The sequence below is a fragment of the Odocoileus virginianus genome, chromosome 12 (assembly GCF_023699985.2).
Source record: "Odocoileus virginianus isolate 20LAN1187 ecotype Illinois chromosome 12, Ovbor_1.2, whole genome shotgun sequence".
Taxonomy (NCBI): Eukaryota; Metazoa; Chordata; class Mammalia; order Artiodactyla; family Cervidae; genus Odocoileus; species Odocoileus virginianus.
The window spans coordinates 41,014,104-41,031,238 of NC_069685.1; the positions used below are offsets into that span (position 1 = coordinate 41,014,104).

General features: G+C 41.1%; 1 protein-coding gene across 2 annotated transcripts in view; it reads left to right on the forward strand.

Annotated features, from left to right (window-relative positions):
* The first annotated feature begins 1,078 nt into the window (after nucleotides 1-1,078).
* The window catches only part of ZNF268 (zinc finger protein 268), a 33,720-nt gene continuing 17,663 nt past the window's right edge, over nucleotides 1,079-17,135 (forward strand). The window contains exons 1-2 of one of the 2 annotated variants that reach the window (XM_020905707.2): nucleotides 1,079-1,280; nucleotides 1,616-1,671. In XM_020905707.2, the coding sequence (XP_020761366.2) occupies nucleotides 1,639-1,671 (33 nt within the window). In that variant the 5' untranslated portion in view covers nucleotides 1,079-1,280; nucleotides 1,616-1,638. Of the gene's footprint in view, nucleotides 1,672-17,135 lie in introns of both variants that reach the window. The other variant, XM_020905708.2, reaches the window with a different exon arrangement.

Here is a 17,135-nt window from a genome sequence, read left to right on the forward strand (position 1 = left end):
AGTCTTCAGGAAAATCACCTGTGTGATTATATGAGTTAGGAGCTGAACTTTGAGTGAAAGAAAAACTGAAAGCTGAGGCAGACATGGGGATGTGGCAGACATCTCAACAGTCAAACAAGTAAGCTGTCACTGATAAAGGGAAACAAAGAATTTTTTTGCCAACATAAAACTAGAGTTTTCAAGTGAAAATGGAATTTTGGAAATCTTGTATCTGCCACTGTGAACTTCACAGATTCTCAATACTTTAAGGTCAATGATGATATTGATAAATAGCTTTCATATTTTACAATGAAAGGTGTCAACATCTGGAAGATATGCATTAGTCAATGAACCCATATTTTCCAAATGACCAATGTATGATGTTACAAAATCATGCCTGATAAAACTAGCCATTCAAAGTGCAAGACAGATCAATGAGTTTTAACAAAATAGAGTAGAAAAAGTTTACCTATCTGGTTTTAGATGGTGTACTGCAACTGATCTATGCCTGTTCAGCTTTTACTAAGAGTTGAAATTATCTAAGTATATTAAAATACTCTGTCCTTTTCCAACGACATGCTTATGTGAGGCCAGATGTTTTAATATACTTCCACAGACGCAACATAAACAACCAGAGTGAGTGCAGAAGCACATACGAGAATCTAGCCGTTTTATATTAAGCCGGACAGTTAAAAGATTCTCCCATCCCCATCCCCAAGGGAAAACAATGCCACTCCTAATTTTTCTGCAGAATAAATTTAATTTACATGAAAATGTCCCTTATACAACAGAATGGATCTTTTTATTATTAAATTTTAAATTAGTACTTCTGCCATCGGAAAGCAAGAATCTTAAAATATTTTTAAGTCAACGCACATCCCTCCTCACTTTGCGCTATTGCCATCAATTGTTTTAATCCTCTGTATTATTGAAAGTCCCCAAAACGCCCGCCCAAGGATGGGGCCGGAAACTCCGCGATTCGCGGCTGCAGCGCCCCCTCCCGGCGGTCCTTGGCTGGAGCCACCCCCGGAGGAGGGATGACCGCGGAGGCTTCTGGGAGTTGTAGTTTGTCCTGCCCGTGGGTCTCACTGACGCAATTTCTGTGCGTCCCTAGCAGCCGCCATCCACTCGGCACCGGCCGTGGAGCTCCCTGTTCGGTGGGCCGAGTCTCATGACGGTCGCGGTGACCTGAGCTGGTGCCGGCCGACCTCGGCTGCCCGAGGGCCGTCGCCGAAGCGCCCAGAGCGGGTGACTCAAAGTCGAGAGGGAGAACGAGCGGATCTGGTTGCAAGATCCAGGAGGTCGGATGGGAGCGCGTCTCCCCCGCATTCCCGCGCTACCAGTTCAGGGCTCGGGGGAGCGGTGCGCGCCGATTCCCTCCAAAATCAAAGGGGCGGGACTGTGCAGACTAGTCTGGCCTCCCTTACGCCTGCCCTGGCCCAGTCGCGTGTGTGTAGGTGGGGACGAAGGTGGGGAACGCCTCTGCTGCGTGAGAGGAGGGGGCCCAGCCAAGGGAAGGGAAATGCGCGTCCTCTGGGATCAAGAGGGTCCCGCGCGGGCGCGGGCGCGGCGGAGAGACCTGGTCCTTCACGATTCTCTCTTCCCGCAACCATCGGGTCGTGCCATTCTCTTGCAGGGAACTCAAAACTGGCTGTGGGGATGGCCACCAGGGTCCGGACAGCTGCCATCTGGGTGAGTAGGAATTTTCTTTTGTTTCTGAAAAACTCCGTAAAGACCGACCTGTGCTCATCCGTCTCTTCCAGGGTTGGCGTTTGCATGGCGTTCCCTCTCCCCACCCCGCTGCCAAATCACTGGGCCTCCTTTAGGTAACGTTAGGCCGTCCAGAAGCGCTTCTTGTCATCAGACTGTTAATTTACTCACTTAAGTCTCTTTTCTGCCAGTTCTATACCTTGAACCTTGAGTTAAACAAGACGTAATCATCCATCTTCCAGTTTCTTCAACACCCATTTTCTTAGTTTTTATCTTCTGTGTCTAAGATTTTGGGACCTCATTTGGGAAATTACGCGTTTGTCGCTAGTTATTCAACAGTTTTATTGTCTTTTGTTTGCTGGATCCTGGGGCAGTTGCTAAGGGTGCAAAGATAAGTCGTTCTTGCCTTGGAAGTGTCATGATCTGGTGGGGATGGTGGGCAAGAAAATGTACAAGCACAGTGACACCTTAGGGGTCCTCTGAAAGCAAGCTGTGAAAATGTGTGGGGACCTACAGCACAGGGTCAGTTTTGGAAATAAGGACACTCCAAGAAATGCCTCAGGGGTTAATAAGGGAGTCTTAAACTGTGATTTGAAAGGTAAGTGAGGTGAACAGGGGACAGCCTAGAAAAGGAAGGAGCGTGCAAATTTTAGAGGCTTCAAGTGATCTAATATGTTGGTGAACTTTGAACACTACAGTTGCTGAAATGTAGAGTTTAGGATTTTGCAGGGGATGGTGGTGATGGAGTATAAGAAATGAGGCCAGAGCCATAGGTAGAGATTGGATCATAGAGGGCTTTGAGGGTCACATTAAAAACTTGAATTTGGGGACTTCCCTGGCAATTCAGTGATTAGGGCTCAGAACTTTCATCACAGAACCTGACCCCAGGTTCAGTCCCTGGTTGAGGAACTGAAATCCCACAAGCCACATGGTGCTGCCAAAAAAAAAAAAAAATCTTGGATTTTATCCTCTAGTGGAGAAAGACTCATTGAAGTGTTTTCCAAAGGAATTTTGGATGGAACAGTCAACATCAGGCAAGTGATGGCGAGGCTTAAGTACACTAGTGGTTTTGAGAAAAGAGGCACAGAGTCCGAAGCAAGTGGATTTGGTAACTAGTTGGATGTTGGTGAGGGAGCAAGAAGAGCCAGGCATCGCTGCCTGGGTTGGGAGGTACCATTTCCTGAGTGAGCGAGGACTATCAGAGTTGTTAAGAAGGGCCGGGTGGACATTTCTGTTGGATATGGTGGTACCCTGCAGGTGCTGGTGGGCAGGTGGGTAGGCATGTGTCTCAATTCAACAGTCTGGACAGGTGACACTGAGTAGGTCTAGCCAGGTGAGCTCAAAGAGCAATTGTGCCCTGGGAAGAGGACCAAGGGCAGTGTGCAGGTGATGAACAAGTGAGGGCAGTGGAGGAGGGGCTGAAGGTTGAGGAGCCCATCAGAAATGAGAGAAATGGAGAGATTTGTGTTTCAGAGTCAGAAAAAGAAATCTCAAAAATGGTTACCTATGAGATGGCCCAGAGAGGTTAAGTAATGTTACATCAGAGAAGTTCAGGTTGAATCTGGTGGTGATGTTAGTGGTGGGTTTTGCTGGTAATATTTCCAGAGCAGAGTGTGAGTGTAGATATGTGTTGGGCAGGAGTGGATGAAGTGGAGTGGAAGGAACAGATTGGTTGCCAAAATGGGACTCATCAGTAGACAGCCAGGTAGACTTAATTAGTGTGTCCTGTGTAGTGGGAAGAGAGTGGTGGCTTGAGGAGAAACCAGTGAGGTACCATGTCCAAAATCAGTCTAAAAATCAGTAGGCTTCCTGTTTATCAGTTAGCTTATTTACAATGGCAATAAAACAGTTGAATTACTATAAACCTAAGCAATGCAGAGTACTTACACAAAGAAAACTTTACAACTTCAGTAATACAGTGTCTGCACTTCCCAGCCATGGGTCTCAGCACTTTACAAACTAATCCTCACAGCAGCCTCAGGAGGAAGACAGATGACACATAAATGATGAAGAAACTACTTAACAGGAAATGCCATTGTTATGTTATACCTGGAATTAAAATTGGTTGATGTGAGATTGGGTGCTTGGGAAAGGCCTCATGGAGGAGGTGACATTTGCCAGGTCTGAGGTACCAGAGCAGGCCAGCCTTGGGAGGAGCAGGTGAACGAACATGTAGGGTGGGAACAGCCATTGCCAAGGCCTTGAGGTGGGGGAGGTTTGGTGCCTTTGTAAACAGGAATGAAAGTCCCCTGTGGCTATGGTTGTGGGGGAGGGGAGGAGAGGAGACAGACCTAAGGATGTCAGAGGCCCAGTCAGGCTGGGAAGCTGATGAGTTAAGAAAAGAGCACAACATGACTTAACTTGGGGTTTTCAAAGCCCTTCTGGCTGCTAAGTAAAGTATAGGTGAAGTAGGGCAGAGGTGACCACAGGGGTCCAAATGAGAGACGGCGGGTGTGCTGTCTAGGGCAGTAGAAATGGAGAACCTAGACAAAATTGAGGTGTGTTTGAAAGTCGAATCCTCTTTTTTGAGAATCAGCTTATGCTTGTCAACTAGTTCGTCGTCCCCTTTTTTCTTTTTTTTTAACTGTGTTGTCTTTGTTGCTGCACGTGGGCTTGCTTGAGTCTTGGTGAGCAGGGGCTACTCTCTAGTTGTAAGTGTTTGGGCTTCTCATTGCAGCGGCTTCTCTTGTTGTGGAACATGGGCTCTAGGGCATGTGGCACACAGGCTTAGTTGCCCTGTAGCATGTAGAATCTTCCCAGAGCCCTGATCGAACAGATTGGCAGGCAGATTCTTAACCACTGGACTACCAGGGAAGTCCTAGATGTGTCTCTTTTAAATAGCATCATTTTTTTTTTTTTTAATAAATCAGTCTGTCAGTCCTTGTGCTTAACTGGAACACTTCTTGATCTTGATTATTAATGTAGTTACTGATATGTTTATGTTTAAATTTACTGTCTTACTGAAGTTTTTCTGTTTGCTATACCTGATCTATTTTTTTGTTTCTTCTCTCTTGCCTTTTTTATACTGATAATTTTTTATTCTTTTTCTCTCTCTAAGCAGTTTGGAAATCAAACACATTATTTCTTTGTTTTTTAGAAAATTGAATGTATTACTTTGTGTTCAAGTATAGCTGATAACAATGTTGTGATAGTTTCGGGTGGACAGCAAAGGTTGTCAGCCATACACACACATGTATCATTCTCCCCTAAACTCCCCGTCCCATCCAGGCTGCCATGTAACACTGAACAGAGTTCCCTGTGCTATAGTAGGTTAAACACATTATTTCTTAAAGTTTTTTTTAATTTAAGTTTTTATTTTGACATAGTTTTAGATCTTAGAAATGCTGCAAGAATAATACAAAAGTTGTTTTATACCCTTCATTCAGATTCCTCAATACTAAAATTTTACTGGACCTGCTTTATTTTCTCTCATTCTTCATTCCTGGCTCCTCTCCTCTTTTTCTATCCATGTACATGCAGGTTTTTTTTTTCTTAACTGAAAGTAATTTGCAGGCATGATTTTCCTTTATCTCTAAATACTGCAGTTCTTACCAATGAGAATAATATTTTACATAACCACTGATTCAGGATATTGACATTAATACCATGTTGTTATTTCATTTACAGGTCTTATTTCGATTTTGCCAACTGTTCTTTATAGAAATTTTGGGAATACTGTCCTTGATAGGTAAAGAATAACTTAAAGTGTGCATTGCAGTGGGTTGTCCTGAATCTTTCGTCTAACCTGGAAATGATATTTTTCAGTGAATGGTGTCGGATTCATGATCTCTGAAGAAGCAGATTTAGCTTTGGGATCAGGGACCAGGCTTGATTACTCAGAGCTTTTGTGTGGCAGAAGTTTTATTACAGTGAAAGGAACAGAGAAAGCTTCTGACATAGACATTAGGAGGGGGACAGAGAGTGCCCCCCTCACTAATCTTAGCAGGGAGCTATGTACTTTTTCAATTGGCTATTACAGTAAATCAAAAGAATGTCTCAAGGTTGTAAAGGTCTTACCAGACCCACTTCCACAATTTACATTTTAAGATAATGGGATTAGAACTAACAATAGAAAGATCTTACCAGACCCACTCCCACAACATACAGTTTTATGTGACTAAGATGAAGGAATGTAGAAAAAAAGTTTGTCCTTTTCTTCTTGAGAGCCCCAGACCCTTCTCCTCCCAGAGGACCCCAGACTTCTTATCAACCTACCTAAGAATTAACTCAGAAAGTTCCTCGGTCTTTCTTGTCAAGACATAATGGTTATGGAGTCCAGGGCATTTGGTGGATTATCCCTCAGTTTGGGGTTGTCTGCTGCTGCTTCTGAAGTGTCACATCGGGGGCACTGGAGTGAACTTGACTCACTTGGGGAAGGTGGTGTCTGTGCTTTCTCCCCTGCAGGGTTACCCTCTCTTCCATTTGTAATTAAGTATCAGCTGGGAGCTGATGAGACTGAATAAGTATCTTCTTACTCCTCAAACTTGTACCCGCTCATTTAGCCCCGTGCATGACTCTTGTATGAAGTTTTTATTTATTTTTTTAAGAAGAAAAAATAAAACTGTCTTCATTTGCTGATGGTTGTTATATATAGAAAATCCTAAAGACTCCACCAAAGTGCTAGAGCTAATAAACAAATTTAGTAAGTTCACAGGATACAAAATTAGTATACAAAAATCAGTTGGAGGTTTATACACTGACAATAAAATATCAAAAAAGAAATTTATAATTTCATCAAAAGGAATAAAGTAGGAATAAATTTAACCAGAAATTGAAAGATATATACACTGAAAATTCTAAGGCATTAATAAAAAAGGCACAAATAATGGAAATAAATTTACCTTTGAACAACGTGAAGTCTGAATTGCAGGGAACACTTATATGTGGATTCTTTTTCAAATAAGTACATATGCCAGTACTACCCAATCTTCAGTTGGTTGAATTTGTGGATGTAGAACTGCAGATACCCTGGGCCAGCTGTAATGTAATATGTGTGAATTTTCATCTGCACAGGAGTTGATGCCTCTAACCCCTATGTTAGTCAAGGGTCAACTACATATTCCATGCTCATTAATTGGAAGAATTAATACTATTAAAATGTCCATACTCCCCAAACAACCTACAGATGCAATGCAATCCTTATCAGAATTTGTCAAAATAATGACATTTTCACAGCAATATAAAAAGGTCCTAAAATTTATTTGGAACCACAAAAGACTACAAATAGCCAAAGCAATCTTGAGATAGAATAACAAAGCTGAAAGTATCATACTTCCTGATTTTAAACTATATTACAGTGCTATAGTAATCAAAACAGTGTAGTATTGGCATAAAAACAGACACATGGATCAGTATAACAATGTGTGTACGTGTGCTCAGTTGCTCAGGCATGTCTGACTCTTTGCAGCCCCATGGACTGTAGCTTGCCAGGCTCCTTCTGTCCATGGGATTATCCCAAGAATACTGGAGTGGGTTGCCATTTCCTTCTTCAATGTAACAGAATAGATAGTCCAGAAATAAATCTATGCATATATGGTCAGTTTCCTACAGTGGAGCCAAGAATATATAATGAGAAAATAGGTTCTTCAGTAAATGGAGTTGGAAAAACTGGACAGCCGCATAACATAAACAATGAAACTGGACTCCTATTTTATACCACAGACAAAAATCAACTCAAAATGCATTGAAGTCTTCAGTATAAGACCTGAAACTGTAAAACTAGAAGAAAAATGGGGATAAGCACCTTGACATTGGTCTTGACAGTATTTTGGATTTGAAACCAAAAGCAAAGTCAACAAAAGCAAACTTAACTAAGTGAATCAGTTCAGTCACTCAGTTGTGTCTGACTCTTTGCGACCCCATGGATTGCAGCACACCAGGCTTCCCTGTCCATCACCAGCTCCCGGAGTTTACCCAAACTCATGTCCATTGAGTCGGTGATGCCATCCAACCATCTCATCCTCTGTCGTCCCCTTCTCCCACCCTCAATCTTTCCCAGCATCAGGGTCTTTTCCAATGAGTCAGTTCTTTGTATCAGGTGGCCAAAATATTGGAATTTCAGCTTCAACATCAGTCCTTCCAATGAACACTCAGGACTGATCTCCTTTAGGATGAACTGGTTGGATCTTGTTGCAGTCCAAGGGACTCTCAAAAGTCTTCTCCAGCACCACAGTTAATACATCAAACTAAAAAGCTGCGTAGCACAGGAAACCATCCTGAAAAGGCAATCAGTGGTGTGCATATATAGAGAGAAGGCCACATGAGGACACAGTAAGGAGATAATGACTTTAACAAGCCAAGGAGAGGGGTCCTCAGGAGAAACCAAATCTTCTGTCACCGTGAACTTGGACTTCCAGCATCCAGAATATGATATCTGAATTAAGATAAGCTCTTAGAGACTTGGCACTTCTTCAGAGGGCATGATTTCCATCCCTTGTTGGGGAACTAAGGTCCTGGCAGAAGCACCTCTGCGCTGCTGTCTCCAAGGGCTGTGTCCCACCTTGGCCTAAGCCCAGCAGCCCCATAGTGCCCAGGAAGCCCCAGCAGCGGCCTGTCTCCTCTTGTGTGAGGTTTTTTATACTAGTTGACAAAGGAACTTAATTTCATTATTCCTTTACACTTATTAGATACCTACCTACTGTTGGAAAGCTGTGCCTCCCCTTCCCCTCGTTTTTTAATCTGTTCTGCTGTTTCCTTTTAGACTCTAGTGCAGCTTCTGATAGACTTTCTTGGTCTGTGTGTCACCTACTTCTCATTTGCCCACCTGTCTCTCCCCACTACTTGTAGAGAATTTCTTTCAGTTTGTCTTTTCGTTTACTAATTCATCCTAGTGTTAGTTGCTTAGTTGTGTCCGAGTCCTTGCAACCCCAATGAACCATAGCACACCAGGCTCCTCTGTCCATGGAATTCTCCATAGTGGGTAGCCATTCCCTTCTCTAGGGGATCTTCCCAACCCAGGGTTTGAATCCAGGCCTCTGCATTGCAGGCAGATTCATTACTGGCTGAGCCCCCAGGGAACCCCAGTTTATCCTAACTTGCTATTAAAAAGATTTTGATTAATGTGCTTTTTTCATTCCTGTAAGTTCTTTTTAGTTCTTTTTCAAATGTGCTTGCTAAGTCATTTGTCCAAACCCTTGCCATGTCATGAAGCTTGGCTTTATGTCTTCAAATATAATATTTGATTTATAACCAGCATCCATCAGTTGCACTGTCTGTTGGCCTCGAGGTTTTCTGTTGTTTGTTGGTTCTTGTTCTTGTCATTGTGTTTTCTGAAAGCTTTTCTTGTGAACTGGTCATTTGTTCTTAAAAATATCTTCAAAGGAAAATTTAAGATGTGGGATGGTTATCTTACTCCAAAATACTCTGAAATATTTTGAAGCAGATTCAGGTATTTTATCTGTATGTACTTCACTAGGCATTAAAAAACCTGTTTTCTTAAGTAATTATAATACTACTGTTTCACCTAACAAAGTAATTCCCTGGTATCATGTAATACCTGCTCTTTGTTCAGATTCCCATTTCCCTTTTTAATGTTGGCAGTTTTTCAAATCAAAATCCAAACAAGGTACACACTTCTTACTATTACCCACTTTAAGTCTCTTAATCCAGAGTAACCCATCATTCATTCTTTTCTCCCCCCATTGACGTTTTAAAGATGCTAAGCCATTTGTCCCATAGAATGTTCCTTCATTTTAGGTTTATCTCTGTTTTCTTGTCGTCACTTTAACATATTTTCTGTCATCAACATTTCTGGTAAACTGAAATTTAGCTTTAAAGACTTCAGATTCATTTATTAATGTTTTTGGGCAAGGATTCTTGTTTACGCCTTGTTTAGTCACCTCTGGAAGCACGTTGTCTGGTTGACTTGCTCTTAACGATGCAAAGATTGATTGGTGGGGTCAGGGGGTGATGGTGTGGTGGTAGTGTTGGAAAATGTCCCATCAATCTTTTCTCATAGTTTTCCTCCTTTAATAATGACCTTCCCTTCAGCCAGTTGTTTCGCAGTATTTACAAAGTAGTGACTTGCTAACTCTATCTTTCTTTCCATATTAGTAGCAGGAGTTTTCTGAATTTACAATCCTTCTCTAAAAAAGAACATTCCTTCATTAATAGAACTGTTCAGTAATCCGGAGACACAGTTTGGATAGGCTTGGCAGATACATGCTTAATTTTTTTCCTTTAATTGCCAGTTTTCACTAAGGGGATGGTGCCCTAGTTACCTCCATTGGTGACAACAGTGAATTGGTTTTTGTTTATTTATTTGCTTATTTTTGGCTCTGCTGGGTCTTTGTTGCTGCACGTGGGCTTTCTCTAGTTGCAGGAAGTGTGGGCTACTCCAGTTGTGGTGCGTGGGCTTCTTATTGTGGAGCATGGGCTCAGTTGTGGCACACGAGCTTAGCCGCCCCACGGCATGTGGAATCTTCCTGAACTAGGGATGGAACCTCTGTCCTCTGCATTGACAGGAAGATTCTTAACCACTGGACCACCTAGGAAGCCCACTGATTTTTTTTTTCTTTTTTGAAAATTTGAATATGATTAAGAAACTCATACATCTTAATACATTCATTTTGTTTCAGTCAGTTGCAGTCAGTATTTTAGAGGGTTATGTTCTCCCAGCCTTAGCCAAAGGGAACTTTTTCAGCTTGACTCTGAGCCTTTTTTGTTAAACTTTGTTAGTTTTGAAAGACTGTTAGTCTTAGCTGGCTTTCTGGCTTGCTTGATTTTGGGCCCAAGAAGATGCTCATTGCTCCTTTGAGTATTTCCTGTCCCAGATGTGGAATTAAGCTTTTCTCCAAGAACCTATACCTTTTAGTAGGGAATGTGCTTGGGGACGTCAGTTGATACTGGAGTTTCATTACCTCTAGGCTGTTTCAGTAAAGAGACCTAGGGATCTTTGGAAAGCAAAAAAATTACAGTTCATATTGATGTTTGCAATTCAAATTATAGAGTTTTCAATTTTTTTTTTTTAATTACTCTTTTTGGGGTGGAAGTAACCCAGTTGTTCACTGTGAGATGAATGGATAAACAATGGGGTGTGTATGTATATATTCAACCTTAAAAAGAAATGAATTCTGACACATGCTACAATATGGATGAACACTGAGGACATCATTTTCAGTGAAATAAACCAGTCACCAAAGGACAGATACTGCAAGATTCTACTTACATGAGGTTCTGTTACTGAACCAGGTTTGTTCACCTAACATTCAGTCGGCCAAATGCTGGGATGCTGAAGTTTGTAGCAGAGAGGGTTTATTCATGAGCCAGCCAAGTGAGGAGATGGAGATCAGATCTCAGATCTCCCTCCTTGAAGGCAAGGGATTTGAGATATTTATGGGATAAAAACCTGGTGGTGGTGGTTTAATTGCTAAGTCGTGTCCAGCTCTGCAACCGTTTGGACTGTAGCCTGCCAGGCTCCTCTGTTCGTGGGATTTTCCGGGCTAAAATACTGGAGTGGGTTGCTGTTTCCTTCTTCAAGGGATCATCTCGAAGGTATAGGGAAAGATGATATTGGAGGTAGGGAGAAGATAGGCAGGCCTATCTCAGTTACATGCTTCTTTATGAAATACATGTTCAAAAATAGAAGCACTTGGCATGATCTGAGGTGGAATTTTTGGCCCTCTGACATCAGAAGGTCATTCATGGGACATGTGTGCAGGCCCAGTTTTTAGAGCCAGTCTTGCCTGCCTTAAACTGGACGAGAGCTGACTCCAGGTTTCTGAAAAACATCTCAAGAGCTCATTACTGTGAGCCATACATCAGAGGTGTTACCTAGGGGGTGGTTAGGGAATCAAAAGATACTTAAGGCAAGCTTGGCCAGTGAGGGTGGCTTATAAGTAGAGGGGTTTTTAACAAGCTGTTCCCTGTAAGACAAGCTCAAGAATTTTTGTTAGTCATTTAATCCTTTCTGTTAATCCTATGAGGCATGGTTTCAGTTCCTAGAGGAGTCAGAATCATAGAACATATGATCCATATTGGTTGTCAGGGAGCCATGGTAGGAGGAGAATGGGAAGTTGTTCAGAGGATGTAGTTTTGCAGGGTGAAGAGTTCTGAAGATGAATGTGAATGCTATTAACGGTTACACAGCACCATGAGTGTACTTCATTTCACTTAACTGTTCACTTAAAAGTGGTTAAGATCATAAGTTTTATATTATGCATTTTATGTTATCACAAGGTGAGCTGTGACTCTTACCTCACCCAATACCAAGAAATTTACTCAAAATAGAACATAGACTTAAATGTAAGAGCAAAAGCTATAACATTTCTAGAAGAAATCACAGGGGAAAATATTCACACCCTTCTCTGAGGCTAAAGTTCTTAGAAAGCTCTTTTATAGACTGCACTTTTGGAGTTACAAATGGACAACACCAGGATAAAAACTTTAGAACTTCAAAGTCACTATTTAGAAAATGAAAAGATAAGTCACAGACAGGGAGATAGTATTATATTTGCAAATCATGTTCCTAATTACAGATATATCTGGAGTTTATGAAGAACACTTACAGTTCAATAAGAAGACAGACAACCTAGTTTGAAAAATGGGCAAAGGATTTGAAACAGACACATCACCAGAGAAAATGAATAGATGAGAAGCAGCTGGAAAGATGTTTAACATCATGAGTCATGAGAGAAATACAAACTATTATCATAATGAAGCTCCACTTTATACCCTCGAGAATGGCTGTAACCAAAAAGAAAGTGTTGACAATGATGCAGAGAAATTGGAACCACTATAGACTGCTGGTGGGAATATAAAATGGTGCAGTCACTTTGTAAAGGTTAAATATAAAGTTAAATATAAACTTACTATACAATACTATAATTTTACTTCTAGGAATTTACTCATGGTAAAGGAAAACATGTTCACACAAAGATTTCTATAATAACTCAGAACTATAATCTAAATGTGGATTAAGTCGTTAATGTACAGACAGAATGGAACACTCTTCAGCAATAAAGGAGCAAACCACTGGTGTGTCTGTAACATGAATAAACCTCCAGAGCATTGTGCTGAGTGAAAGAAGCCTGGCACAGTATCTAGTGTGGTCCCTGTCATATGAAATGTCCAGAAAATGCACATCTGTGGACATTGAAGCAAGGCAGTGGTTGCCTGGGGATCAGAGGTGAGAATGACCTTGGTTTCAGAGGAATCTTTGAGACAGTAGGAATGCTGCAAACCTGGATTAAAACTTCCATTTATTGAAAATCATTGAATTAAAAAAATACTTTTTTATAGAAGCTTTATTGGGGTATGATTTATATACCATAAAACTCACCCTTTTTTTAAAAAATTTATTTTTATTGGAGGATAATTGCTTTACAGAATTTTGCTGTTTTCTGTCAGACCTCAACATGAATCAGCCATAGGAATACATATGTCCCCTCTCTTTTGAACCTCCCTCCCATCTCCCTCCCCATCCCACCCGTCTAGGTTGATACAGAGCCCCTGTTTGAGTTTCCTGAGCCATACAGCAAATTTCGTTGGCTATCTGTTTTATATATGGTAATGTAAGTTTCCATATTACTCTTTCCATACATCTCACCTCTCCTCCCCTCTCTCCCTGTCCATAAGTCTGTTCTCTATGTCTGTTTCTCCATTGTTGCCCTGTAAATAAATTCTTCGGTACCATTTTTCTAGATTCCGTATATATGTGTTAGAATACGGTATTTATCTTTCTCCTTCTGACTCATTTCACTCTGTATAATAGGTCCTAGGTTCATCCACCTCATTAGAACTAACACAAATTCATTCATTTTTATGGCTGAAAACTCACCCTTTTGAAGTGTACCTTCATTTTTAGTTTTCACAATTGTTTAACTATTACCATGTCCAATTCCAGAACATTATCATTACTTCCAAAAGAAACCCTGTCCCCATTCAAAACCCACTGTCCATCCCCTCCTTCCCCTGTCCCCTTGTCAGCTGTTTAGTCTACTTTGTGTTTTCATGAATTTCCCTTTTCTAGACATTGATATAAATAGAATCATATCATGTGTGTGGCCTTGTGTATCTGGCTTCTTTCATTTAACGCTGTGTTTTTAAGGTGGCTTTGCGTTGGTCTCAGCCTGTCATCAATAATGATGCTGTGACTAGGAATGCCTGGGGCAGGGGCTCACCTGGGCCCCACTAGTCACAGCCCCCGAAGACATTTCCCCGATGAGCCAGTGCCATGGTTGGACCTGCCCTTGCGCTTCTTACCGTGATTACAAGATGCATCTCAGCGACAACCATCAGGAATCTTTAAAGACATAAGGTTTATTACTGAGCACCCTGGGAGTAGGTGGCACACCAGGGCCACACAGCAGAGAAAGAGGGAGAATGTGGACCTGGAGTTCTGCCGATATTTGGGTCACTGGGGCTTGCTGGTTCATTATTTATTGGTGAATTTAAAATATAATTAAGAATTATAGGCACAGGAAGGGAAGAGCGGAGTCACTCAAATGAGCAGTCATCCAGGTCAGCCAGGGCTTTCTACGAGGGGACTGTCAAGGCCGGCAGTTGCATTATGGTCAAAAAAAGCTAATTGTCAGATACCTATATGGTGTAGTACAGAAGTTCATCATATAGTAGCATTCTTCAGTGCTTCATTCCTTTTTATGGCTAAATAATGTGTAGATCACATTTGGTTTATCCATTCATCCATTAATAGGTATTTGACTGTTAGAGTCATGCCATTAAAAACATTTGTGTGCAAGCATTTCTGTGGACATAGGCTTTTAATTTTCTTGCTTGGATACTTAGGAATGGGATCTCCAGGTAATACAGTGATTCTGGGTTTAACACCTTGAGAAACTTCCAAGCTGGGTCCAAAGTGGTTGCTCCATTTTACATCGCCACCAGCTGTGCAGGAAGGTGAAAAACTTTACTCTTATATCTTTTTGTCATGTGCTAGGTATCTTGGGTCGTAATAACAGTGATATAACTGTCATGTCCTATAGCAAACATAAGATGGTTTTAAAATAATAACAGTTTGTTACTACTGACAAGGGTACTAAATGAAGTTTAGTAAGTCTTTATACCTCATTTTATCCAAGGAATACATAGTTAAATACCACATGTTAAGGTCAGGAAGAAATATGATTGTCTCTTATAGTTTTGTTTCCAGTTGTGTAAACAAATATATTTGTTGACATTTATTTTCCACTTTACTGATTGCCTTCCCTCCTCCTTTTGATCATGTAAAATATTTACATGATTCAAAACTAGTAATGGAAATAAAAACAAAGGTAAACAAATGGGACTTAATTAAACTTAAAAGCTTTTGCACAGCAAAGGAAACAATAAACAGATTAAAAGACAAACCTCAGAATGGGAGAAAATAGCTGCAAATGAAACAACTGACAAAGAATTAATTTCCAAAATAAACAAGCAGTTTATGCAGCTCAATACCAGAAAAGCAAACAACCCAATCAAATGGATGAAAGACATAAACATTCCTCCAAAGAAGACATACAGATGGCCAACAAACACATGAAAAGATGCTCACATCACTCTAATGAGAAATGCAAATCAAAACTACGATTAAGTATCACCTCACACTGGTCAGAATGACCATCAATAAAATATCTACAAACAATAAATGCTGGAGAGGATATAGAGAAAAAGGAACCCTCTTGCACTGTTGGTGGTATGTAAATTGATACACTATGGAGATTCCTTGATAAACTAGGAAGAGAACTACTATATGACCCAGCAGTCCCACCACTGGGCATATACCCTGAGGAAACCAAGAGACACATGCACCCTGGTGTTAATTGCAGCACTTTTTTTTACAATAGCTAGGATATGGAAGCAGCCTCGATGTCCATTTACAGGTGGATGGATACAGAAATTACTGTACATACATATAATGGAATATTATTCAGCTATAAAAAGAATGCATTCGAGTCAGTCCTAATGAGGTAGATGAACTTAGAGCCTGTTTACAGAGTGAAGTAAGTCAGAGAGAGACAGATATTGTATATTAATGTATATGTATGAAATTCCTCTTCTTTGGAGGAATGTTTGTTTATGTCTTTTGTCCATTGTTTTGATTGAGTTGTTTGTTTTTCTGGTATTGAGCTGCATAAGCTGCTTGTTTATTTTGTATATTAATGTATGTGTATGGAATCTAGAAAGATAGTACTGATGAACCTGTTATTTGCAGGGCAGCAATGGAGATGCAGACATAGAGAACAGACTTGTGGACATAGTGGGGAAAGGAGAGGGTAGGACGAATTGAGAGAATAGCATGGAAACATATACATTGCCATATGTAATACAGAAAGGAAGTGGAAATTTGCTTTGTAGACACAGAGAGCTCAATTTAGTGCTCTGTGACAACCTAGAGGGGTGGGATGGGGTGTGAGATGGGAAAGAGGTTCAGGAGGAAAGGGACATATGTATACCTGTGTCTGATTCATGTTGATGTATGGCAGAGGTCAATACAGTATTATAAAGCAATTATCCTCCAATTAAAAAAAAAAAGTGTCTAAAGTAAAAAGATGGACGCATGCCTGCATCCAGACAAGCTTCCATCTCTCCTGCTCTATCCCTTCCCTCCCCCAAAGGTAACCCAAGTTTCTAGTTCATCTTAGTGATTCTTTTGGAAGTAAACACATACACATCTGACCTGACTCAATACTTAGCCTTGTCAGGAAGACTTTTTTCTGCCTCTTGCCCTGGATTTCCTAGAGCTCAACATGCCCTGTATTCTAACGTGTTTCACTCATTTTAACACCTTGTATTTTCTTCTGGAATCTCAGCTTCTGGAATGAGCATCCTCTGGGCCTTTCCCTCTGACTACTTAATGCCTTTCTGCCTTCCCTTTTCTCCCCTTTTCCTCTCATCCTCTGAATCTCTTTTGTCTTCATCCCTCTCTTTGCCTGAATGTTTTTTTCTTACTTCTGCTGATTAATTTGGTCTCCATTTCTCAGTGAAGACCCAACCTCCTAGGAGGGACTGTTTGCCCATCATTTCTCAGTGACCCCAGCACTGTTAGGTCACTTAGTGACTTTGGGAGCATCTTTTTTAGTCACCTGCAGCCCTGTGCCTCAGGGGTTCAGATTCCATTTGGGAGGTGCTCTCTCTTTGGGGGTGCTCATTTACTGGTGACTTTGGAGATTGGCGCCTGTGGCCCCTGCTCCCCCTAGCAATGCAGTTAGGTTGCATATGCTAGATTCTGAGGTTTGTAAGGAGCCCTGTCACCTGGGTCCATTTGTCTGTGGATGTCTCTGGCTTCTTTTACTATTCTGATAGGCCTCTTGTTTCTGTTGGGAGATTAAAAGACTACACTGTCACCCTGATCTCACCCTACTCTCCATGTTTCACAAAAAGTAAGACTCAGTGAGAGAGATTAATTGAGTCGTTCATGGACATCCAGATATTGAGAAGAAACTCTACTGAAACACAGACTGTTTCATCCAAGATCTATTTCCAGTGTCCACCCAGCTAAAGTGAGTGAA